General features: G+C 45.8%; 2 protein-coding genes across 2 annotated transcripts; one reads left to right on the forward strand and one right to left on the reverse strand.

Moving 5' to 3' along the window:
* The first annotated feature begins 1,420 nt into the window (after window positions 1–1,420).
* Window positions 1,421–2,475, forward strand: ERAS (ES cell expressed Ras). Its single transcript, XM_045538067.1, has one exon. The coding sequence runs from the start codon at window positions 1,467–1,469 to the stop codon at window positions 2,286–2,288; it is 822 nt and encodes a 273-aa protein (XP_045394023.1). The 5' UTR covers window positions 1,421–1,466; the 3' UTR covers window positions 2,289–2,475.
* Window positions 2,476–3,593: 1,118 nt separating this feature from the next.
* Window positions 3,594–7,801, reverse strand: PCSK1N (proprotein convertase subtilisin/kexin type 1 inhibitor). Its single transcript, XM_045538068.1, has 3 exons — window positions 7,592–7,801; window positions 4,402–4,874; window positions 3,594–3,964 (listed from the first exon to the last, which is right to left on the reverse strand). Exons 1-3 carry the CDS (start codon window positions 7,703–7,705, stop codon window positions 3,769–3,771), a joined length of 783 nt encoding a protein of 260 aa, XP_045394024.1. The 5' UTR covers window positions 7,706–7,801; the 3' UTR covers window positions 3,594–3,768.
* Between the last annotated feature and the right edge of the window lie 16,711 nt (window positions 7,802–24,512).

A 24,512-nucleotide genomic window follows, 5' to 3' on the forward strand; every position in this document is an offset into this window, starting at 1 on the left:
CCCAGCTTTCCAGCCGCGCGGGCCCCAAACTCGGGAGTCGTCCGTGACCCCTTCCCTGCCTTTCAATTCCTAAAGATGGCCGGGCTCGTCCTCCGTCAGATTATACCAGAATCCGACCTGGCGTTCCCCTCTGTCCTCACAACTAGGTCTTCTCCCTCTTTCTGTCCTCAAACGGATAGAGTTTAGGGACTCTATCCCCAAACCCAAAACTCTATCCTCTGCATATGTCTTATCCTTGCCCCCCTCTTTCTGAGCAGCATTCCCAGTGACCATTTTCAGCGATCCCTCGGGGTTGGGGACCCCGCAGCTGGATCCCCACCTGAGAACTTGCCCCCCACCACCACCACCTGTGGAGCCCACCATCTGGCCCAATCTGCCTCTGGTCCCCAGCGGGGGGGGGGGTGTTTTGGTAACTAAGCACAGGTGGCTATTGTGGTGCACTAAGTAGGGGCATTTCCTGAGCCCAAGGAGCTGGAGGTGCATTCAACGAGTTAATGAGGATGTGCTACTAACAACTAGCACTAATTGAGCACCTGGTGTGTGCCCATCCTCTTCTAACTTGCAACTTCCTCGTTCCTTATCTTGTTATTGTCTCCTTCACACTGCCAGGATCTAATCCTCACAAGCGCAGCGATGTGAGTCTGTTTTGTTAACTGCCATACCACAATGTCCAGCACGCGGGAAGTTCTTGAATGGGTGAATGAGGATTAAATGATAATTAAAAAGCCTAACATTAACCAAGCACCTTCTGCAAGCTTACCACCTACTCCTAAAATATATTTTACTTATTTATCTTGTTTGGTGTCTGTCGCTCCGACTAGAATGTAACGTTCATGGGGGCCAGGCTTCGTTGTCTATTTCTTGTCCACCTCTATGTCTTTGCCACACAGCAGGCTCTCAATAAATACATGTTGAGTAACTAATAAAGACTAAATTCTAATGATAATGGCTAGCACACTGCATGATTTATATATTTATTTGGTTGACTGTATGCTCTGTTTCCCCCTTTTAGAGCATAAACCCACTTTTAGAGCATAAATGCCCAGGGGCTGGGGATGTTTTGAGCACATTCTGTCTCGCAGGTGCTGGGCTGGGCTGGGGTTCAATGGTGATCAAAACAGGCAAAATCCCACCCTCCCTCCACAATGGGGAGAGACTGCTAATGGGAACGGAGATTCTCTTCTGGGGTGAGGAAAACGTTCTAAAATTCGATTATGGTGATGGTTGCACAACTCCGTAAATACACCTAAATTCATTGAGTGGTACGTTTTAACAGGCTAAACTTTATGGGATGTAAATTATGTCTCAAAACAGTTTGGAAAATCCTACAGTTTAAGTGGTAGGTAGAAGAGGCGGGTGGGGAGAGGGAGAGAGGAGGAAGGGGGGGAGGGAGTGAGAAAACTACATAAATTATGTATATTTCATGCATATTAGAAGGTGATCAGCACACAATAGGCACTCAATAAATGTTGATGGGAGGACTCCCTGCTGTCTCCTTACCCCCGTATAGTCTCCCCCAATCCTTTGTCTTGCTGCTCTTCCCCACGTGCAGGGCTTGCTGTCCACATCTCTCCCCTGAGCTGCGCGCTGAGGACATGGAGCTGCCTACTACAAAGTCTGGCACCATCAACCTGGGCCTGGGCACATGGAAGCCTACCTCCCTGGAAGACCGACAGCGTGCACGCTCCAGGGATGGTGGCAAGAAGCTGCCCGAGTACAAGGTGGTGGTGGTGGGCGCGAGTGGCGTGGGCAAGAGCGCTCTGACCATCCAGCTGAACCACCAGTGCTTCGTGGAAGACCATGACCCCACCCTCCAGGATTCCTACTGGAAAGAGCTGGACCCGGATCACGGCGGCTGCATTCTGAATGTGCTGGACACCGCAGGGCAGGCCATTCATAAGTCCCTGCGTGACCAGTGCCTGGCTGCTGGTGATGGTGTGCTGGGTGTCTTCGCTCTTGATGACCCCTCCTCGCTGGCCCAGCTGCAGCAGATTCGTGACGCCTGGGGCCCTCACCCCAACCAGCCTCTTGTCCTTGTGGGAAACAAGTGTGATCTGGTGACCGACGGCGGAGAAACTCGTGCCGCTGCTATAGCCCTTGCCAAGAGCTGGGGAACACCCTTCGTGGAGACCTCAGCCAAGACCCGGCAAGGTGTGGAGGAGGCCTTTACCCTGCTCCTGCATGAGATCCAGATGGTCCAGGAAGCCTTGGCAAAGAAGGCGTCACGGTCACGGTCAGGTGGGAAGCACCAGAAGACCACCTGCCGCTGTGGCTGCTCTGTGGCCTGAAAGTCTTGGTCAAGAAAAGCGGACCCTCCCCCAGGTCGGGGTGATCATTCCCTTGACATGAGACCCCTGAAGCAACTAGCTGCATGGGATACTGTCTGTACTGGAGATGGATGGACACCGCTTTCATTTTCACTTGGTGAGGGGCTTTTTGTTAATTTAGGGTGTCTAACGTTTATGTCACATCAAGTTGAGAGGTTTTGTGCAAAATTAAACGTGTTCTTGAGTTTCAAAGTTGCCTCCATGCCAAGTGGTGTTATGTGGGTGGGAGTGAGACTGGGTAGAATGCTACTTGAATTATGAGAATTCTTTCATTGAAGAAATTGGGGGGGGGGGAGCCTGCTGTGTGCCAGGCCCTGCTTTGGGTACAAGGGATGTGGAGGCAAACAAGACACTTAAAAACCCCTGCCCTTGCAGATAAAACATCAGGCTATGTATTAAAGGCAGGTGAAGGAATAGAGTAACAGGGAGGTCAGGGAAAGCCTTAATGAGTCAGGTGACATTTGGGCAAAAACTTGCAGATATCCAGGGACAGAGGGAATAGCCAGTGCAAAAGCCGTGGCCGCAAACCAGCTGCCACCATAGGAACTCCCAATATCTTTAGGGCCTGGGCAAGAGTACCGACAGGCCTCTATACTGTATAACTAAATATTTAAACATTCCAAACCAAACTAACAAACGTAAACAAAATGCGTCTTCTCCTACCCTACCTTGACAAATACATGTTTCTTTTTTTTCTTCTCTGTATTGTTCCAATTTTAGTATATGTGCTGCCGAAGCAAGCACAACAAATACATTTTCTTAACAGCCTGGACGTCCAGGCTCTAGTTTCTCAAACTCCTCAGAGTTCCCTGCCAGAATGTGCCTGTGTCAGGAGGGCTGACCCCCAGCCTGCAACCCACTCCCTTTCTCTCCTCAGCCTCCCCACATCTGTGGACGCCCAGTCGGCACCCCGGGGGCTCTGCTCACTCGTCTTACAGCCACCCCTAGACCCACCCTTGGCCCTCAGGAGGACGGAACTGGGAAGATGCCCGCGCAGGTCCTGAAAGTGGCCTCAAAGCCTCCTGCACTCCCCATACCCAAGTGAGGCATAGAAGGGGAACACAGGATCTGGTGGACACTGCCATTGTCCATGTGAATGCCTCCCCTCCCCCACCCAGGAGGAGAGGCATAGGACTGAGCAGGGGGTATCTCTAAAGTGCAGGACCCAGGGCAAGGGACCCTCTGCGGGCGACCTGCCCCTCTAAAGGCGACCACCTCCCAGTCCACCACTCCCTAGAAACTGCCACTCACACAGACTAGCACAGAGCTGCTTCAGATCGTGTTTATTGTGGGGCTAGGGGGTAGGGACCTTGGGGTCAGAGGGTAGCCACAGGCTGGCCACCAGGGTAAGCTGCTCTGGACGTGCTGGCGGGGAGCAGTCCGGGTGGTGGGGTGGTGGAGGCGCTCCCGGGTCTCGGGGCGCGTAGAATCCGGGAGGCGCTCAGGGAGGCAGGAGGCGACGGGCGGGTGCCTGCGGCGCAGGGGTCTCCAGGCGTTTCACGCGCAGCAGCGCCCCCAGCACCCCCTCAGGGGGAACCTCAGGGCCCAGGTCCTGGTCGGCTGCGCGGCGGAGGCGGCGCGGGGCGGCCACAGCCTCGGGATCCGCGCTTCCTGCGAGGATCCGCCCCAGCAAGTACCTGCAGGGCCGAGCACAACGCAGTGAAGATGTGTCCGCGTATCACCGCCCGCCCCAGGACCTGCAGACACGACCACACAACTCCATACAGCCCAGGACCCGGGGTCTCCAGCTCCCTCCCCATCCAACTGTCCCCAAGCCACTGGTTTCAAGAGACAGATTTCCCTGCCTCATATCCCAGAATCTATGACTTACCCACCTCCCTCTACCCTCAGAAACGGCATCGGCTCCTCTCCCCAGGACCGGGAGTCTATGTCCCCCGCTGTGCCCCCAGCCAGGCATCTTTGGCCCCCACCCCAGGATCCAGGATCTCATTCCTTCTAGGGTCCCAGGATTCAGGTGTTTGCCCCTCCACCTGTGAAGCAGGTCCCCCAGGCCCTCACCCCCGTCCTCCCGGGGCACAGATCCTCCCCCCGTTCCCCCGACCCTGCCGGGCACCTCAGCAGCTCCGGGTCCACGTCAGGCGTCTCGTCGCCGGCGTCCTCCGCATCCGGGCCCGTGGGGCCATCGTCGTAGATTGGGGGCCGGGGTCGGAGCGCAGAGGCAGGGGCGGGCGCGGGAGCGAGCTGGGCCGCGAGGGCTGCAGGGTCAAGGCGGGCGCGGAGCAGGGCGCGGGCGAGCTGCGCGGCGGGCGCATCGGGGTCGTCGTCCAGGCCCAGAGCCGGGTCCGAGGCGCGGGGAGCGCCCCAGACGCGCAGCAGCTGCGCCAGGACGCGCGCCTGCTGATCCTCAGCCTCCTGCGCCTCTGCCCGCGCCCGCTCCTGCCGCTCAGCTTCCAGCAGGTGCGCCAGCGCCCGCGCCAGCTCCTGCACCGCACCCACCGCCTCTCCTCGGGGCACTGCCCGCCGGAAGCGGTGGGGAGCGGCAGCCTCAGCCATGGATGGCGACGCAGCGCTCAGGCTGCGGGGCTCCTGCAGGAAGATGAGGTGGGAGAAAAGAAGTCGTCAGCGTCCGTCAGGCCTGGGACCCCCGCAACCAGCATGCCACCAAAGGCACCGTAGCCCCCCAAATATACCCGGACACCCCTAAGACCACTGGGAAACCCCCACATATCTCCAGACACACGTAACAACCACCAAAGACCCCTAGACACCACCCCCCCACCCCCAGTGATGCCTTAGTGATTCCCAGAACTTTCCCCTGGGGCCGCTGAAGACCAAGTTTCTTTATAGGAACGATGATGGCAGATATTACAGCTATAGATTTTTCTATATTAATATTGTGGACAACAGGAAGCTATGTGAATAACCTGTTCATATATCATTTGATATGTGCAAAAGTTTATGTGTAGAATAAAATTACCCAATGACAAATTTTCAGTTCGTGCAGTTTTGAAACAATTTCCATAAGTTTAAGGAAATAAATGAGGGTACCAAAAGTATGAGCAAGGAACAAAAAACTATAAAAATGGCCATGAAGACATGAAAAAGAAACATACAGGACGTACAGAAATATGTTTAAAATAAAAGATGCCTGCAACACAAATAGTTAATAAAAGATTAGTACACAGACTATACAAAGAATTCCTAAAATGCAATAAGAGAAAAACAAACTAATACAGAAATGGACAAAATACACGATCACATATTTCACAAAAACGGTTATTAAACATATGAAAAATAGTCAATCTCATTAGTAATCAGGGAAAAGCAAATTAAAATGTCAGTGAGATACCATGCATAGTACATCCAAAATATTGCCCCAAATCAAAAACTCTGATAATATCAAGTGCTGACATGAATGTAGAAAAATGGAAACTCTCATACTTTGCTGGTGGGAGCTAAACGAAAATAATTTTGAAGAGCAGTTTCAAAACAATTTCAAACAGTTTGACAATGTCTAAAAAGATGCACACATCCTATTAACCACTCCTGGAATGTTACACCCCAGAGTAGCTTTTGCACATACACTACTGGACACGATTTCAGGAAAGATTACATCAGCACTGTTCATAATCACATAAAAGTGGAGGGAGAAAGAAAAGCCTAGAAACAACCCAATGTCCACTGGCAATTTCAGAATGCATATATAAGCCATAATCTACTCATAGGATATAATATTAGGCAGCAATATAAATAAATGAACCAGAGCCACACATTTCAATAGGGATGAATCTCCTGACCAAAGCAGAGCTGAAAAAAAAAAAAAAAAAAAAAGAGCAAGTTCCAGAATTCCACTGCAGACTGCCTGAAACTACCAGACACCCCAGGACTTCCTGATGACCCCTAGTGACTAGAGGAGCCAGTCACCCAGTATGATTCCATTTCTATGATGTTCAAAAGCAGGAAAAACTAAACAATAGATTGTTTCGAGATATACACATATGTGATAAGCTACAAACAAAGTAAGGGATCAATGAACAGAAAGGAGAGGATAATGATGATTAGGGGAGGGGGCTGGGTGGGGAGGGGCGCATGAGGGGCTCCTAACTATTGGTCATGCTCTATTGCTTAAACTGAGTGGTACAGACACAGGGGGTTATTTTATCATTATTCTTTACGTTGTACATATGTGCTAAATACACTGTTTTATATATATATATAAACTATTTAACAATTTTTAAATCCCCCATTCTTGATGCAGACAGCCTTGAAGAGCTAGAGGAGGATGCTGCTCCAAGTGCCCTTGCTTGGCACCCACCACCCCTCAGCCCCTGAGGAATCAAACTCTCACCAGCAATCACAGCCTCACACACTACTCACTCAGACTGACAGGTCTTGAGATGTCACACATGCAACCCAACACTGCCACAACCACATGCAAGGAACTGCACCCATTCACATCCACGGCTGCTCATGCAGTTACACTCACCAAGCCACCCAGGTGCAAGGACACACACCACCCTTAAAGACACAATGCAGCAGGAGACATCATGGCTCCTCCCCCCCACGATGACAAAGCTCCACAAAGAAACACAGAGAAACAACCATATGAACACACACAAAATCCCAGCACTCAGTTCAACAGAACCAACAAGGCATGTGCACAGGGAGATGCAAAGACCACTGCTTCCCAAACAAAAACACACAGACATACAGGAAAACACGCCCATAGGCCACGCCATCACACTTGAGGATTCACAAGTACACACGATGTCAGTGAGAAAATAATCGAGCACACAAACAAGCCGCACACAGAAGCACCTCCAGTATCTCCAGTATCACACACAGAACACACCCGGACACACAACAGCACCTTTGTAGGACGCCTGGAAGCGGTCAAACCTAAGGACACGCACTTACAAGGACACGACAGCCCAATACCGCTGTCATCCCATCACACGCACGCATACCGATGCGCGCACATCCTTCCTTAATGCGCCCTAGTGCCATGGACAGCGCCACAGGGAGGGGCGAGGCCGAGTCAGGCCCAGGGTACGGAGGGGTGGGCAGGGCGCGGCTACCGACTGAGCCCGGGACAATGCCACCCGCACACGCAGAGACCGGGCCCAATCTCAGGTGCGCTGGCACTGCCTGGGAACGGATCGGCGGCCAGAGCCCAGGCCACCCCTGCCAATCTTTCCACCAGTCCCCGGAGCTGGCTCCAGCGAGCATGAGGCAGCGCGGCACCAACCCTCGCCCTCAGCATCCCATCCCCACCCCCACCCTGCGCCGGGCAGGGATCGCACCTTTCCCGGCCGCGCGCAGAGTGTGTGGGGCGGCCGAAGGAGGCTCAACAGCAGCAGCACCAAAAGGCCGACGCCCCCGGCCCGCGGCCCGCGGAGCAGCGGCGACCCCGCCATGCTGCCCCAACGAGCCGGGCTCCGGACGGGCGGACTGGCAGTCAAGTGCGCAGCGCCGGGGCGAGCTGGCAAGGCTGCAGCGCTCTGCGGCTGCGCATGCCCGGGAACCGGGCCCCCTCCTGCCCACCCCCTCCTGTCACTCTACGCAGGCGCAGCCTCGGGGCTCTGGCAGCTCCTGCATCCAGCCCGTCGCCATGGAGATGCCCAAGGGACAAGGTGGAGAGCAGAAGCCTGCACTGGCGGTTGCTATGGCAGTCGGAGGGCAGTTGCTGGGGCAACAGACTTTGCTCTTCCATCAGCAGACAGGCAGGAAAAATTGACTCAGCGGAGTGGAATGGGGGTCCGGTCCCCACCTCTCCCTCCTTGGGGAGGAGATGGACTTTACGTTGTTCATTGGATAAACAGTTATGAATTCCTTGCTGTGGGCCAAGCCCTTTACTTGGGAGATGGGTTCAATCCAAGTGATATGACCATGGACAGCTCAGTTCACCATTCTAAGGCTCAGCCCCTCACCTACATAAAGAGGGGTTACTAGTAACTACCCACTGAGAGTGGTGTTGAAGGTTTATTAAGAATGACATTCAGTGGGACCTCAATAAATGCTCCTTTCCACCCTCCCCTCCTCTCTTTGCCTGTCCCTTCATCTCTCCATGGCTGTGTTTTTCTTTTTGTCCTATGGGCCCACAGTTCTCTCTGTCTTCCTCTCCCCATCTGTCTCTCCTTGTCTCTGACTCTCTCTCCCTTCATCTTTCCAAACCCCCTCCTGTCTCTGTCTTTATTTTACTGTATCTACTTGTTTTTCCATAGATAGATACATATATAGATACATACATACACATATACATAGATACATACATAAATATTACCCATATGTTGTTCCAGAAAGGATTTCAAGCCACTTAAAATGATACATCAAAGAAAACAAGATTTTGATAAAATATGTGTGTCCATAGCAGGGGGCGGGGTGGGGGGAAATGTTAGGAAGGAAATGTTAACAGTGATTATTTCTGGGTGGGGAGATAACTAATAGTAGTCCTCCCTCTCTGTAGTCTGCTATATTTTCCAGTGTAGCACCTATCACTCCCGTTCATCATGTTATCTCTCTATTGTTTTATATACTGTCTCCCCAACTACAAGGTAAGCTTTATGGAAACAGAGTGTTTGATTTCTTTGCCATCTGAAATCAATTAATGTAAGATACCTTATCAGTAGAATAAAAGACAAGAACCACATGATCATCTCAATAGATGCAGAAACAGCATTTGACAAAATTCAACAGCACTTCATGTGTTGTTTTTTTTGTTTTGTTTTGTTTTGTTTTACCATGAATAGACATATTAACAAACCAGGGCCGGGCACGGTGGTGGCTCACGCCTGTAATCCTAGCACTCTGGGAGGCCGAGGCGGGTGGATCATTTGAGCTCAGGAGTTTGAGACCAGCCTGAGCAAGAGCGAGACCCCGCCTCTACTAGAAAAAAAAATAGAAAGAAATTATCTGGACAACTAAAAAAATATATATATATAAAAATTAGCTGGGCATGGTGGCACATGCCTGTAGTCCCAGCTACTCAGGAGGCTGAGGCAGAAGGATTGATTGCTTGAGCCCAGGAATCTGAGGTTGCTGTGACCTAGGCTGATGCCACGGAACTCTAGCCCAGGCAACAGGTTTTTTTGACTCTGTCAAAAAAAAACAAAAACAAACAAACAAAAAAAACCCACAACCAGGGACAGAAGAGACATCTGATAAAAGACATCTGGAAAAATCCACGGCTACCATTATACTTAATGGTGACAAACTGAAAGCTTTCCTCCCAAGGATCAAGAGCAAGACAAGGATGTCCCCTCCCACCACTTCCATTCAACATTGTACTGAAGATTCTAGCAGGGTAATTAGGCATGAAAAAAAAAGACATCCATATTGGAAAGGAAGAATTAAAACTGTATTTGCAGATGGCATGATCTTATACATGGATAATCTTAAGGAATCCACAACAAAACCATTACAGCTAATGAGACCAGCAAGGTTTCAGGATGCAAGATCAATATACAATACTCAAGTATATTTCTATACACTAGCAAGGAATAATCCAAAATGAAAGTAAGAAAACAATTCCAATCATAATAGTGTCAAAAAGAATGAAACACTTATAAATAAATTTAACAAAATAAGTGGAAGACAAAGCCACTTAACATAAGGTCAAATCCAATAATAACTTATTTCTAACACCCATTTCTCAGATACTCCATGGGGAACCATGATGTGTAGTCTCCCTCATTGCAGCGAGCGAATAAACCCAATGCAATTTGACTACAAGCTTGTTCCTGATGGTCTCGACAGATAGGTATTAACACAAATGGAGGTTTCAGTGAGATTCAGCTGAAGCTGCCACTACCATGGTCTATTGATCTTCAACTCCATAACAGTGCACATATCTGAAACCCCTAGTGTCTTCAGCCAACCCAGTCACCTCCCTGCCCATGCCTAGGAGGAAGCTGACATTCAGTTGAACATAGGCATTTTGATGAAGCCCTTTAGTTGGGATCTATTTAGTTTTGTTTGTCTTCCTGGGAATAAGGATTCCAAGGACTTTGGTATCTGATCATATTTGTATTGTTACCGGGCAAAATTGTTTTCTAGCCTTCTACTGTAGCCCCTGCTTCCATGGTCTCTCTTGCTTGTAGAGTATGACCACTACAGTTAGTTGTACAGTCAAGTGTTCGTTTTCAACAACAGGGAACGTCTACAGGAAGAGGACGAACATAGGCCTGATAAGTGCATTCTCGAGCTCACTGTGGGGGCTGAGTTGAGGTTTCTTTGGACCAGAGGCCTCTGGACAAACACAGCCTTGAGAAAACCTATGTAGACTTCTTCCTCAGTCTTTGTGTCCCTGAGAATTGCTTTTTGTAAGTTTCATCTGCCCCGAATCAGGAGGGTTGTTTTTTTTTTTTTCCTGGCCCATGACCAGTGATAATTGGCCTTTGGCCAAAATATGGAGACACGAAATTACACAAGCACCCCCTTAAAGAACCTTGCAATTTGAATGGGATCTTCTCAGTCAAAAACTGTGCCTCCGTCAAGCCAGCACCCTCTTCCTTCATGTTTTTCTTTTTTGTTTGTTTGTTTGTTTTAAGACAGAGTCTCACTCTGTTGCCCAGGCTAGAGTGAGTGCCCTGGCATCAGCCTAGCTCACAGCAACCTCAAATTCCCGGGCTGAAGCAATCCTCCTGCCTCAGCCTCCCGAGTAGCTGGGACTACAAGCATGCACCACCATGCCCCGCTAATTTTTCTATATATAGTTTTAGCTGTCCATATAATTTCTTTCTATTTTTAGTAGAGACAGGGTCTTGCTCTTGCTCAGGCTGGTCTCGAACTCCTGAGCTCAAACAATTCACCCGCCTCGGCCTCCCAGAGTGCTAGGATTACAGGCGTGAGCCACTGCGCCGGGCCCTTCCTTCATGTTTTGTCACTATAATATCAACACCTATGTTTATCTCTCTGATACAATTTCACCAGGGAAATTTTGAAATTGAAGTAACCATTTGGGGAAACTTTTGACATGAACATGATTGTCCATTTGAGAGGTGCCTTTAGAACAAAGTGGGAAGAAATCCACACGAAGAGATTTTTTGTATTATTGATCGGAAAGAGAGAAATCATTTTGTTTAACATAGGAGATACACTCTTCATCATTTCTGTGTTTGTGGATTAAGAAGTTCTGACTTTTCAATTGTATGCATTCATAATATTTTCAAGTGCTTGAATTATCATTTAAACCAGCTGTAATAACTCTCCTTTGTGCATGTTTATGTCAAACTGGGTTTTCCTACAATCAAAATTTCTCCCCTGTCCTTTCAGAGAGAACATTACAAAGACTTTAACAGGGATAATTTTGTGAGGCACGGTGGCTCACACCTGTAATTCCAACACTATGGGAGGCCAACACAGGAGGATTGCTTGAGGCCAGGAATTTGAGAGCAGCCTGGACAACACAGGGAGACCTCATGTCTACAGAAAATGAAGAAGTTAGCTAGGCATGGTGGTGTGCACCTGTAGTCCCAGCTACTTGGGAGGCTGAGGCAGACCCAGGAGTTTGAAGCCACAGTGAGCTATGATGACATCACTATACTCCAGCCTGGGCGACAGAGCTAAACTCTGTCTCTAAAAAAGGAAAAGAAAGAATTTAGGCCAGGCGCAGTGGCTCACGCCTGTAATCCTAGCACTCTGGGAGGCCGAGGCGGGTGGATCGCTCGAGGTCAGGAGTTCGAGACCAGCCTGAGCAAGAGCGAGACCCCGTCTCTACTAAAAATAGAAAGAAATTATCTGGCCAACTAAAATATATATATATAGAAAAAATTTAGCCGGGCATGGTGGCGCATGCCTGTAGTCCCAGCTACTTGGGAGGCTGAGGCAGAAGGATCGCTTAAAACCCAGGAGTTTGAGGTTGCTGTGAGCTAGGCTGAAGCCACGGCACTCACTCTAGCCTGGGCAACAAAGCAAGACTCTGTCTCAAAAAAAAAAAAAAAGAATTTAATATTATGAAATTCTTCAATTGCTACAAATCACAAAGATTTAATATGTTAGTTAAAATTGTAATTTCCAGATCCAGATCCATAACTAACCCAAGACCTTAGATAAGTGATTCAGAAATAATCCTTGCATGCTAGAAAATTTCTAAGAAACAAATACAAAACACCAGCCACTAAACATAATGTTAATTTATCCTTATTTCTCAGAATGGTTGTAAATTAACAAAATATATAGATGCATTTGGATGATGTATATGTTGACTTTTGTCATTTAAAATTGTTAAAATGGTACAAAATGAGTGCTTGTGAAGTAAAAAAAAAAAAAAAGCTAAACAATTCTTGGCTTCCTGTTCTTTAGCTTTCCATTGTGCCTGGAGAAAATAAAGATTTCTTACTTTGGTTTAAAATAATAATTTATATTAATGGTTGATTATCCTAGGTAAAAACAATTACAGATGAATAAAAATATGTATACACAAAAATGGATATGATTTTTGGTTGTTTATTAAAAAGTTATAATAGCTTATCAAGATGGCAATACTGGGCCCGGCGCGGTGGCTCACGCCTGTAATCCTAGCGCTCTGGGAGGCCGAGGCCGGCAGATCGTTTGAGCTCGGGAGTTTGAGACCAGCCCAAGCAAGAGCAAGACTCTGTCTCTACTAAAAACAAATAGAAAGAAATTAGCTGGACAGCTAAAAATATATATAGAAAAAAATTAGCCAGGCATGGTGGCTTGTGCCTGTAGTCCCAGCTCCTCGGGAGGCTGAGGCAGGAGGATCGCTTGAGCCCAGGAGTTTGAGGTTGCTGTGAGCTAGGCTGACGCCACGGCACTCACTCTAGCCCGGGTAACAGAGCGAGACTCTGTCTCAAAAAAAAAAAAATGGCAATACTATAATTGATACAGACATTATTTTACTTATATTAATTTACTTGTATTTTGAAACTATAGTCAGAAACTTTAAATTTAGTGCCTGTCTATATGTTTATATTTCTATCTTTGACTACCTACATAAATATAAAGTTATATTAATAAAATGTTCTACTGGAAATTATTACATGAATAATGTACAACAGGAGTAAAATTAGAATTGGGGTCCTTTTCCTATAAAGTAACTAAATTATTCTCTTCTCAGATTAGTAAAGGTTTCCGTTTATCACCAAAAATGGTCTTTTAATTCTTAGTGCTTTTTGACATATCCATAAATCATTTTTGAAAAGAATCCTTAGTTTTAAAAAAAGTTAAGCTTCTAATAAACATTGCTGTTTACTGCTCTGTGATTCTGCAATGCTATTATTATTATCATTATTATTTTTTTTTTTGGAGACAGAGTCTCACTCTGTTGCCCAGGCTAGAGTGAGTGCCGTGGCGTCAGCCTAGCTCACAGCATCTCAAATTCCTGGGCTCAAGCGATCCTCCTGCCTCAGCCTCCCGAGTAGCTGGGACTACAGGCATGCACCACCATGCCTGGCTAATTTTTGGTTTCCATTTTTAGTTGTCCAGCTAATTTCTTTCTGTTTTTAGTAGAGGCGGGGTCTCGCTCTTGCTCAGGCTGGTCTCAAACTCCTGAGCTCAAGCAATCCTCCCACCCTGGCCTCCCAGAGTGCTAAGATTACAGGTCTGAGCCACTATACCTATCTCTGCAATGTTATTAATAACCGTTAATATTTCTTGTGTTTAGGTATTTATGAAATATTTTGTCTCCTTTAACAACTATTTTTGATTTTGCGTTTTCTAAACTGAAAATAATTAAACTGGTCAGATGTCTCTTATGTCTAAACTATTTTGGGGTTTATTAAAATGGTTATCAGATAATCTAGAGATTTCTTTTTCACCTTTTAAAAGGAAGGGCAACAGAAGTAATTAGGCTTACCTAGAATTCTTCAAATTTTAATTAAATCAAAACTGTTAGGGAGATATTTGGTTTATTAAACTTAGATTTTTTTTTAAACTGGTAGATCAGAAAGAGAACTTATCTTCCTAAGCTAATTATATAAAAACAAAATATGTTCTCATAAATATATTTTATTGATTATATACTTTTTATGTTTAAAAGAACCATAATCATGGCACAATCAAGCATAAACACTGGAACAAGAGCTGTCTGCAAATGATTTGTTTCCAAGATTCTAGAAGCCCATTTCCCTTTTTGTTTATGTTGTCTAAACAAGTATTATGGCCGGGCGCGGTGGCTCACGCCTGTAATCCTAGCTCTGGGAGGCCGAGGCGGGTGGATCGCTCGAGGTCAGGAGTTCGAGATCAGCCTGAGCAAGAGTGAGACCCTGTCTCTACTAAAAATAGAAAGAAATTATCTGGCCAACTAAAAATATATATACAAAAAAAAAATTAGCCGGGCATGGTGGCTCATGCCTGTAGTCCCAGCTACTCGGGAGGCTGAGGCAGTAGGATCGCTTAAGCCCAGGAGTCTGAGGTTGCTGTGAGCTAGGCTGATGCCACGGCACTCACTCTAGCCCGGGCAACAAAGTGAGACTCTGTCTCAAAAAAAAAAAAATAAAATAAAATAAAATAAAAAAAATAAACAAGTATTAGCACTATTCCCTCAATTACATGGGAATCACCAGAAGCCTGTTGTTTATTTTAGTGTTTTATTAGAGCCTAATAAGAGAGCCTAAGAAATACTGTTGCTTCCCCATGATGCCATATCTCTGCTAGGAAACTATCCACACCCTGTGCAGACCTGCTACAGACTCCCTTAATTTAGAGGCTTTCCTTAATTTAATTGTGTTGTAGGTAGTTCATACTCAAAAAGAAAAAGTAATATGATCCAGCAATTTCACATCTTGGTACACACCCAAAAGAACTGGAAGTAGGAACTCAAAGAGATTTCTGCACACTCATATTCACAGCAGCATTATTCACAGTGGCCAAAAGGTGGAAGCAACCCATTGATGTTGAGTAGATAAGCACCATGTTATATATACATACAATGGAGCATTATTCAGCCTTAAAAAGGAAGGACATTCTGATCCCAGTTAAAACAAAGATGAACCTTGAGGGCATTATGCTAAGTGAAATAAACAAGTGGTAAGAAGACAAATGCTATACGATCCAACTTCAAATTCACAGAGACTGAAAGTAGAATGGTGGTTGCCAAGGCTGGGGGGGATGAAGCAGGAAATGGGGAGTTACTAATTAACTGGCATAAAGTTTACTCAAGCAAGATGAGTAAACTTTAGAGATCTGCTGTACAACATTTTACCCCGAGTCAACAATACTATATTATACACTTAAAATTTTGTTAAGAGGGTAGATCTCATGTTAAGTGTTCTACCACAAGAAAGTAAATTTTTTAAAAATAAAATAATTGGTAATCACCTGGGGAAAAAAGCACTCTGTAAAGTTTCAACTTTTACTCAGAAAATCTACAGCCATTATCATCCATAATCTTCCTCATGAAATTTTAAAAGTAAAATCAACGCATTGCTGAGAAACCCTCAGATTTCCAGAGACTAACGTATTTCCATTAGCCTTGACCACAACAAGATCTAACCCTTTTGAGGACCTCCTCTAGTTAGTTACTTCTGAGTCAAAAAAGACCACCCCATGGGTTTTAGAATTTCCCTTTGAATCCTAGATTCTACTCTATTACAGGCCAATGGGACTTAATACTACTAGAGACTCATATGATGCCTCCTGAAGTCTCCCTAACAGGTTTCAAGCTGCATTTCCAAAATGCCCACCTAAATACACCCTGCATGATCAAAGGGAAAACTGCCCTTGAGCCGCAATGGACTAGGCTTCAAACTGAGGATTCTTAGGAACTCTCTAGAAGCTGATGACTGCAGAGGTGGACAGCTTCTGCCTCAGATGATAAGACAACAATAATTTTTTGATTCTTCAGCACCCAGTTTTTCATTCCACTGTGACTTTTGACTATCATTATATCCTGACACTTTGTATTATAGTAACTGACTGAAAGGTCTCTCAGTACAATCTCCCTTATTTTCACTGTTACTTCTGACCATTTAAGGTTTTCCTCTCTCGCTTAAGAAAAAAACCGAAACTCTCTTGTTTGTTTTCTCAGATCAAAGCTACTGCTCTCTGTTGGATTGCTGATCTAGCACACCCTCCCCCAAGGCATACCTCCCTCTGAAACTGACAACAATTTGATAGCCATTCTTTTAAATACCACAGAAGATAGCTTTCTTTCTATAGGTCCCTTCTGTTGCTTACACCTCCCTCAAAAAGCTAATCTCAAACCTTGATCTTGTAAATGTTGGATGTTGACCTCACAAAATGCATCTCCTGAGGGCATAATCCTAAGAGCGTGACTCAACCTGGGGGCGGCTTGTTTTCTTCAGAAACTGTCCAGCCCGTTTTTCTGCTACTATTTAACTCCACTCAAGACATCTGCCTTCCGTGAGGGATGCAAATTAGCTTTGTCCTGCTATAATAAATGATACATCTACTCCTGATACGGTGTGTGCCCCACTAGGATGCATATTGCTATTTATGTATATATTGCGTTTACATCTGCCTGCTGCACACCGACTTTGCCTGTGTATTCAGGGTAATGGTTGCAGACATTCAGATATTTAAAATTACCACCCTCCTGTGGGCCATGTTTCCCTGAGGATATCCAGAAAACTTCAAAAACGAGGCAAGCATGTGCTACTCAGAAGAACTCTCAGTAGGGACAGCTGACCTTCTTCTTGTGAGCTGTAATTCCCACAGTGGTGGAAAAGGTGGTCCAAACCTGTCTCTGACCTTAGTGGATATCACAAATGACACAATTTCTACTCTAGAAGCCCAATAAATTGGTTTAAATTTAAATTCAGGCTGGGCACAGTGGCTCACACTTGTAATCATACTACATTGGGAGGCGGAGGCGAGAGGATAGCTTGAGGCCAGGAGTTTGAGACCAGCCTGGGCAATATAGCAAGACCCCATCTCTACGAAAAGAAAAAAATAGCTGGGTGTGGTGGTGCACGCCTGTAGTCCCAGCTACTCAGGAGGCTGAGAAGAAGGATCCCTTGAGCCCAGGAGTTTGAGGTTGCAGTGAGCTACGATGATGCCACTGCACTCTAGCCCGGGCGACAGAGTGAGACTTTGTCTCAAAAAAAGAAATTATTTTTTTTGGCCAGGCACGGTGGCTCACTCCTGTAATCCTAGCACTCTGGGAGGCCAAGGCGGGCGGATCATTTGAGCTCAGGAGTTCGAGACCAGCCTAAGCAAGAGCGAGACCCAGTCTCTACTAAAAAAAAATAGAAAGAAAGTAGCTGGACAACTATAAAAATATATAGAAAAAATTAGCCCGGCATGGTGGCGCATGCCTGTAGCCCCAGCTACTCGGCAGGCTGAGGCAGAAGGATTGCTTGAGCCCAGGAGTTTGAAGTTGCTGTGAGGTAGGCTGACACCACAGCACTCTAGCCTGGGCAACAGAGTGAGACTGTCTCAAAAAATTTTTTTTTTCTAAATTTAAATTCATTAGCTAGACTTGTCATGGACAAATGAATAATCCTTGATTTCCTTTGGCTTGCCAAGGGGGAGTTTATGCTTTAGCAAACACTTCTTGCTGCGCTTACATAAATACTACAGGTCAAGTAGAACAGTTTCAGTTGAGGTTAAAAGAAAAAGCTACCTGGTTGTCTATAAGAGACCACCTGGGCTTTGGGACATGTTCCCATTGCTTAGGTTTGGTCATCTAGAACCTTGTCTTCAGGGTCTATTATAAGGACTAATCATCAGTTTGTTTCTGGTAATTGCCTGTGTTGCATTTGGTTGATGTACACTGTCTAGAGTCTTTTAATTTTTTAAGTGTTTAAGATAACCTTTATTGATAGTTAGATCTGGGTTCTTCTGTGAGTTTTAAAGATGTCTTGCCAGGCACAGGGGCACAGTGGTGCGCATCTGTAGTCCCAGCTACTTGGGAGGCTGAGACAGGAGGATCAGTTGACCCCAGGATTTCGATGCAGTAGTGCGCTATGGTCACGCTTGTGAAGAACCACTCCACTCCAGCCTGGGTGACATAGCAAGACCCCATCTCAAATAAATAAATAAATAAATAAATAAATAAACAAACGTCTCTTCTTAAAACAGCTTTCTTGTGGTATAACTGATGTACAATAAAAACTGCACATGTCTAGTGGATACAATTTGTGAGTTTGACATATGCATATCATCATGATATTATCGTAACAATCAAGGTAACAAATCTCCATCACCTCCAAAAGTTCCCTTATATCCCTTTGTGGGCTTTTTTAGGTTGTTTTTGTGCGTGTGTGTGTGTGTGTGTGTGTGCACGCACGTGTGTGGTATGAACCCTTACTATGAGATCTACCCTTTTTTCCCCCAAACGTCTTTTTTTTCTTTTATTGAAAGATATTTTACATATTTGTAGAGCACATATGAGTATTTGTTACATGCATAGAATGTTTAACGATTAACTCAGAGGATTTGGCATATCTATCACCTTGAGTATTTATCATTCTTGTGTATTGGTAAGATTTCAAGTCCTTTCATCCAGCTACTTTGAAATATACAATATATTGTTGCTAACTATAGCCACCCTAATCTGTTATCAAACATTAGAGCTTATTCTTCTATCTAACTATAAGTTTGTACCCATTCGCCAACCTCTCTTCATTTCCCCTCCCACCCTCAGATCCCTCCCAGCCTCTGGTATCATTCTATTCTTTTTTTTTCAATATTTTATTTTTTTCAATCTTTATATAATTGGTGAGCCAGCCAGGATCGATTATTTTAGTTCCCACATATAAGTGAAAACAAGCAGTATTTGTCTTTCTGTGCCCGGCTTATTTCACTTAACATTATGACCTCTAGTTCCATCCACATTGCTACAAATGACACATTTAATTCTTTTTTGTGGCCAAATATTAATAGTATGGCCATCGTGTATATATACACATTTATCCATTCGTCCATCGATAGACACTTAGGTTGATTCTGTATCTTTGCTACTGTGAATAGTACCACAATAAATACAAAAGTGCAGGTATCCCATTGATATACTGATTTCTTTTCCTTTGGAGAGATATCCAGCAGTGGGATTGCTGGATTGTACAGTAGTTCTATTTTTAGTTTTTTGAGAAATCTCGATACTGTTTTTCATAGTGTTTGAACTAGTTTACATTCCCACCAACAGTGTGTGTAAAAGTTCCCTTTTCTCCACATCCTAGCCAGTATCTGTTATTTTTTGTCTTCTTAATAATAGCCACCCTAACTGGGGTAAGATGATATCTCACAGTGGTTTTGCTTTGCATTTGCCTGATGATTAGTGCTGTTGAGCACTTTTTCATATGTTGGTCATTTGTATGCCTTCTTTTGAGAATTGTCTATTCATGTCTTTTGCCCACTTTTTAATTGGATTATTTGGGGTTTTTTATTGTTGAGTTGAGTTCCTTGTATGTTCTGCATATTAGTACCTTGTCAGATGAATAGTTTGAAAATATATTCTCCCATTCAATAGGTTGTGTCTTTATTCTGTTGATTGTTTCCTTTGTTGTGCAGAAGCCTTTTAGTTTAACATAGTCACATTTGTATGTTTGTGTTTTCGTTGTCTGTGCTTTCGAGGCCTTAGCCATGAAATCTCTGCCTAGACCAATGTCTTGAACTATTTTCCCTGTTTTTTCCTAGTGGTCTTACAGTTTCAGGTCTTTTTTTTTTTTTTTTTTTTTTTTACAGGGTCTCGCTCTGTTTGTCCAGGCTAAAGTGCAGTGGCATGATCATAGCTTACTGTAACCTCAAACTCCTGGGCTCAAGCGATCCTCCTGCTTCAGCTTCCTGAGTAGGTGGAACTGCAGGCATGTGCCACCACACCTGGCTATTTTTTTTTCTATTTTTGTTAGAGACAGGGTGTTGCTCTTGCTCAGGCTGGTCTCAAACTCCTGACCTCAAGCAATCCTCCCACCTCGGCCTCCCAAAGTGCAGGATTACAGGCGTGAACCATCATGTCCAGCCAGTTTCAGGTCTTATGTTTAAGTCTTTAGTCTACCTTGAGTTGACAATGCCCCAACGAAATCAGCAGTTTACAAATGAATACCGTGTTTTAAAAAGTGACATGATGATGTCAAAGATGAATATCACAATGGCAGACCATCCACATCGATTTTTGAGGAAAAAAATTAATCTTGTTTGTGCCCTGATTGAAGAGGACTAATGATTAACAGCAGAAAAAATAGCCAACAATATAGACATCTCAACTGGTTCAGCTTACACAATTCTGACTGAAAAACTGAAGTTGAGCAAACTTTCCACTTGATGGGTGCCAAAACTGTTGTGCCAGATCAGCTGCAGACAAGAGTAGAAATTTAAATGGAAATTATAAATGAATGAGATGGCCTCAAGTGATCCTCCTGCCTCAGTCTCCCAAAATGCTGGGATTACAGGCCTGAGCCACCACAAGCCCTGACTGTCTGTGTGTGAGTAGACATATCTGCATGTTGGTCTAGGCAGATGGGCCTCACAAAACCATCAAGCTCCTATTGTGGCTAGGGAGAGCAAGGAAGCATTTCCTATGGCTCCAGGGAATACAGATTTTTTTTTTTTTTTTTGAGACAGAGTCTTGCTCTGTTGCCCAGGCTAGAGTGCTGTGGCATCAGCTTAGCTCACAGCAACCTCAAACTCCTGGGCTCAGCCTCCCGAGTGGCTGGGACTACAAGCATGCGCCACCATGCCCAGCTAATTTTTTCTATATATTTTTAGTTGTCCAGTTAATTTCTTTCTAATTTTTGGTAGAGACGGGGGCCTCGATCTTGCTCAGGCTGGTCTCAAACTCCTGACCTGGAGCAATCCTCCTGCCTCGGCCTCCCAGAGTGCTAGGATTACAAGCGTGAGCCACCGCACCCGGCTGGGAATACAGGTTTAACCAAGAGACTGGGAGTTAGGCCTGGAGGTTCTTTACAGTTGCTTTGAGGGATAAAGCAGGAACATAATACACTGGTCAGCACCTGAGGACCACACAGAACCTCTCACACCTCAGAAGATGCCTGTGTGAACAAATGACCTCCAAGGACAGCCCATTTTCCTCAGAGCCTAAACACAAAAGTTAGACTCCAGCCTGGAAAAACGAGGGATGTGCAGACAGCCTGTGTGAACTGAATTTACTAAGTAAATGGGGTTATGTGGGGGCAGATCCTAAAGGAATTATTTCATTTTGTAGAAGGAAAACACAATATGCTCATTATTTCACTGAAATTTAATTTTAAAAATCCTCTTTAGCCCTATCTTCTGTATTTTGCAATAAAATGTTAGTTCCATAGGTCTAATTATTTTTTCTGTCTAATGCTCACCTAATAAAATTTCAGAGGCTAGCCTTAATAATGATTGTCTTTATAATTAACTAAAGGAATCTAAGATTCTTTTGCCTGGGGAGGGAGAGATTCAATTCTGCAAGCTAGATGGCAGGAATAAGTTTTGGTGTTCTATGGCAGTATGGTGTGGCCATAATTAAGAACAATTTATGGGCTGGGCGCGGTGGCTCACGCCTGTAATTCTAGCACTTTGGGAAGCCGAGGTAGGAGGATTGCTCCAGGTCAGGAGTTCGAGATCAGCCTGAGCTGATTGAGACCCTGTCTCTACTAAAAATAGAAAGAAATTAGCTGGACAACTAAAAATATACAGAAAAAATTAGCCAGGCATGGTGGCACATGCCTGTAGTCCCAGCTACTCAGGAGGCTGAGGCAGAAGGATCACTTGAGCCCAGGAGTGTGAGGTTGCTGTGAGCTGGGCTAACGCCACAGCACTCTAGCCCGGGCAACAGAGTGAGACTCCGTCTCCAAAAAAAAAAAAAAAAAAAAAAAAGAACAATTTAGCTAGAAGAGCCAATTTTCAATGTTCCCAACACAAAGAAATGATAAATGTTGAGGTGACAGATATGCTCATTACCCTGACTTGATTATTACATATTGTATGCATGTATCAAAATATCACACTGTAACCCATAAATATGTACAATTATCTGTCAACTAAAAATAATAACAAAAGCAAAAAAAAAAAGAGATAAGTCTGTCCTTGAAAATATTACTTTAACAAAGGAGGCTTAGAAATTGTTGTTAAGGCCTGTTAAAACTTTCAAATGACACCCATAATTATGACTGTGAATATGTTGTCCTGGAAATGACAGTTGTAAATGACATCTCTGAAACTCCAAGCACTATAAATACGGATTTAACTCCCAGCCTTGCCGCTTTCAGGCAGGATAGCCATGGGCAAGTTGCTTAACTTCTTTGTGCTTTAGTTTCCTCAAGTGTAAATGAGGACAGGAAAGAGGGTCAGTCTGTCACCTCAGAGGTGATCCTTGGCACATTCCTCCTCTTCAACATGCAGGTAATTTGATGACACTGCAGATTTCCCAGAGATGGTCCCCATTGTCAGCCCAGTTGGTTGGCCCTAACTGAGCCTGTTGAGATGGTTCCCAGTTGTCAAGATCAAAGCACTGATCTCTAAAGGTCTGTCCCCAGGTGGCAGGAGGGTGTGTGTGGAGGGGTCAGAGCTGGGCTGCACTGCATGTCTGCTGTTCTCCAAGTGCCACTAAGAGAACAGAGGAAACATGAACTCTCAGATCAGCAACCCTCAGACTCAAGGTAAAGTGTGTGCCAAATTCTTTCTCTCTGCCGTGACTCTCTCCCTTCTTTCTTACCTTCTCTGTCTCATCTGACTGTCTCTGTCCCTATTGTTTTTGCCCTGCTGTCTCTGTCTCTCTCAATTTGTTTCTATCTCCTCACTTTAATTCTCTGTTTCTCTTTTTCCTGTTTTTTTTTTCACTTGCTGTTCTGTTTTGTCTCTTTCTTGATATCTTTCTCTGCATCTGTCTCTCCTTTGGTCTTTCTGTAAACTCCTGCTTCTCTTTCTCTTGCCGTCTGCGTCTTTCTCCCTATACTTCCCATTCTCTCTCTCTCTCCCTGGCCTCTCGGGGTCTCTTCCTGAGGAAGTGGGCGAAGTGACCCTACCCCATTGTCAGGGCTCGACGCCCTTGCTCCTCCCTGATTCTGTCTACCTCCTTAACCCCCTCCCCCACCAAATACTTTCCTTCTCCCCATGCAGACAACTGGGTGGCAAACCCCAGGGCCACAAGGGTCACAGTGTGAGAGCCATCAGCCAGGGAGACCAAAGCAGAAAAATGGGAGAGGAGGGCTGAGAGACAGATCAAGACAGAGGCAGAGATGGGGCTAAGGCAGGGAGGAAGTAGGAAGTGGACAGGAGGAAGAACCTGAGGGAAATCCTTGCTAGAAGTAGATGGGATTAAATCAGAGCTGGAGAGAGAAAGAGGGGGCAGACCAGGCATCTGTATGCCTCCCTGTGGCCTCGCAGGTGGAGAGTGGGCAGGCAAGGCGGCCTGACATTTCCCTATGGGTCTAGCCCCTGAACCCAACTCCTCTACCCTCTCCTCGCTTTTTCTCCCACGTTTGCCTGCATCTGATGCCCAATACCTTCCCTCTCCCTACTTGCATTTCTTTTTTCTTTTCTTTTCTTTTTTATTTTTTTTGAGACAGAGTCTCACTTTGTTGCCCGGGCTAGAGTGAGTGCCCTGGCGTCAGCCTAGCTCACAGCAACCTCAAACTCCTGGGCTTAAGCGATCCTCCTGCCTCAGCCTCCTGAGTAGCTGGGACTACAGGCATGCGCCACCATGCCCGGCTAATTTTTTCTATATATATTTTTAGTTGGCCAGCTAATTTCTTTCTATTTTTAGTAGAGACGGGGGTCTCACTCTTGCTCAGGCTGGTCTCGAACTCCTGACCTCGAGCGATCCGCCCGTCCCGGCCTCCCAGAGTGCTAGGATTACAGGTGTGCCTAGTTGCATTTCTGATCCTCATACAGGTTCCTGTATTTCTCTTCCTGTCTCTGCCCTTTCTCCTTGTCTCTGTTTCCTTTCATTTATCTCTTGCTTCTCTCTGCCTCCATCTCTCTCTCTACCTCTCCATCTATCTCCCTATGTGCATGTCTCTTCGTCTCTCTCTGCTTCTTCATCTCATCATCGCCATTTCTCTCACTCTCTCTCTCTCTTCATCTCCCACCTTCCTTCGGTCCCCGTAGTCCCTCCCCGTCGAAACAACCGAGAAGGCAAGGCGCATTCTCTTCTTCTGGGAAAAGAAGCATCCCACCCCGAGCCCCGCCCCGCCCCACCCCAGCCAGCGCACAGAGGAGCCAGAGCAGTCCAGACACCTGGGGGGAGGGCGCCCAGAACCGATCCAAGGGCCCGCAGGTCTGGCCGCCCTCTGCACCTGGGAATGTGAATGCGATCCCAGGGCCGCGACAAGTGGGCGGAGCGCCCGGGTGTTTGGCTGGACCTGGGAGCGGGGC

Source organism: Lemur catta, chromosome X (assembly GCF_020740605.2).
Source record: "Lemur catta isolate mLemCat1 chromosome X, mLemCat1.pri, whole genome shotgun sequence".
Taxonomy (NCBI): domain Eukaryota; kingdom Metazoa; phylum Chordata; class Mammalia; order Primates; family Lemuridae; genus Lemur; species Lemur catta.

Excerpts from the sequence above, each read along its gene's own strand:
- ERAS (XM_045538067.1), top strand. The coding sequence starts at position 1,467 with ATGTTGATGGGAGGACTCCCTGCTGTCTCCTTACCCCCGTATAGTCTC.
- PCSK1N (XM_045538068.1), bottom strand. The coding sequence starts at position 7,705 with ATGGCGGGGTCGCCGCTGCTCCGCGGGCCGCGGGCCGGGGGCGTCGGC. Across the intron at positions 4,875-7,591 it reads TCTGCGCGCGGCCGGGAAAG|GAGCCCCGCAGCCTGAGCGC; the intron begins GTGCGATCCCTG and ends ATCTTCCTGCAG. Across the intron at positions 3,965-4,401 it reads GTGGACCCGGAGCTGCTGAG|GTACTTGCTGGGGCGGATCC; the intron begins GTGCCCGGCAGG and ends TCGGCCCTGCAG.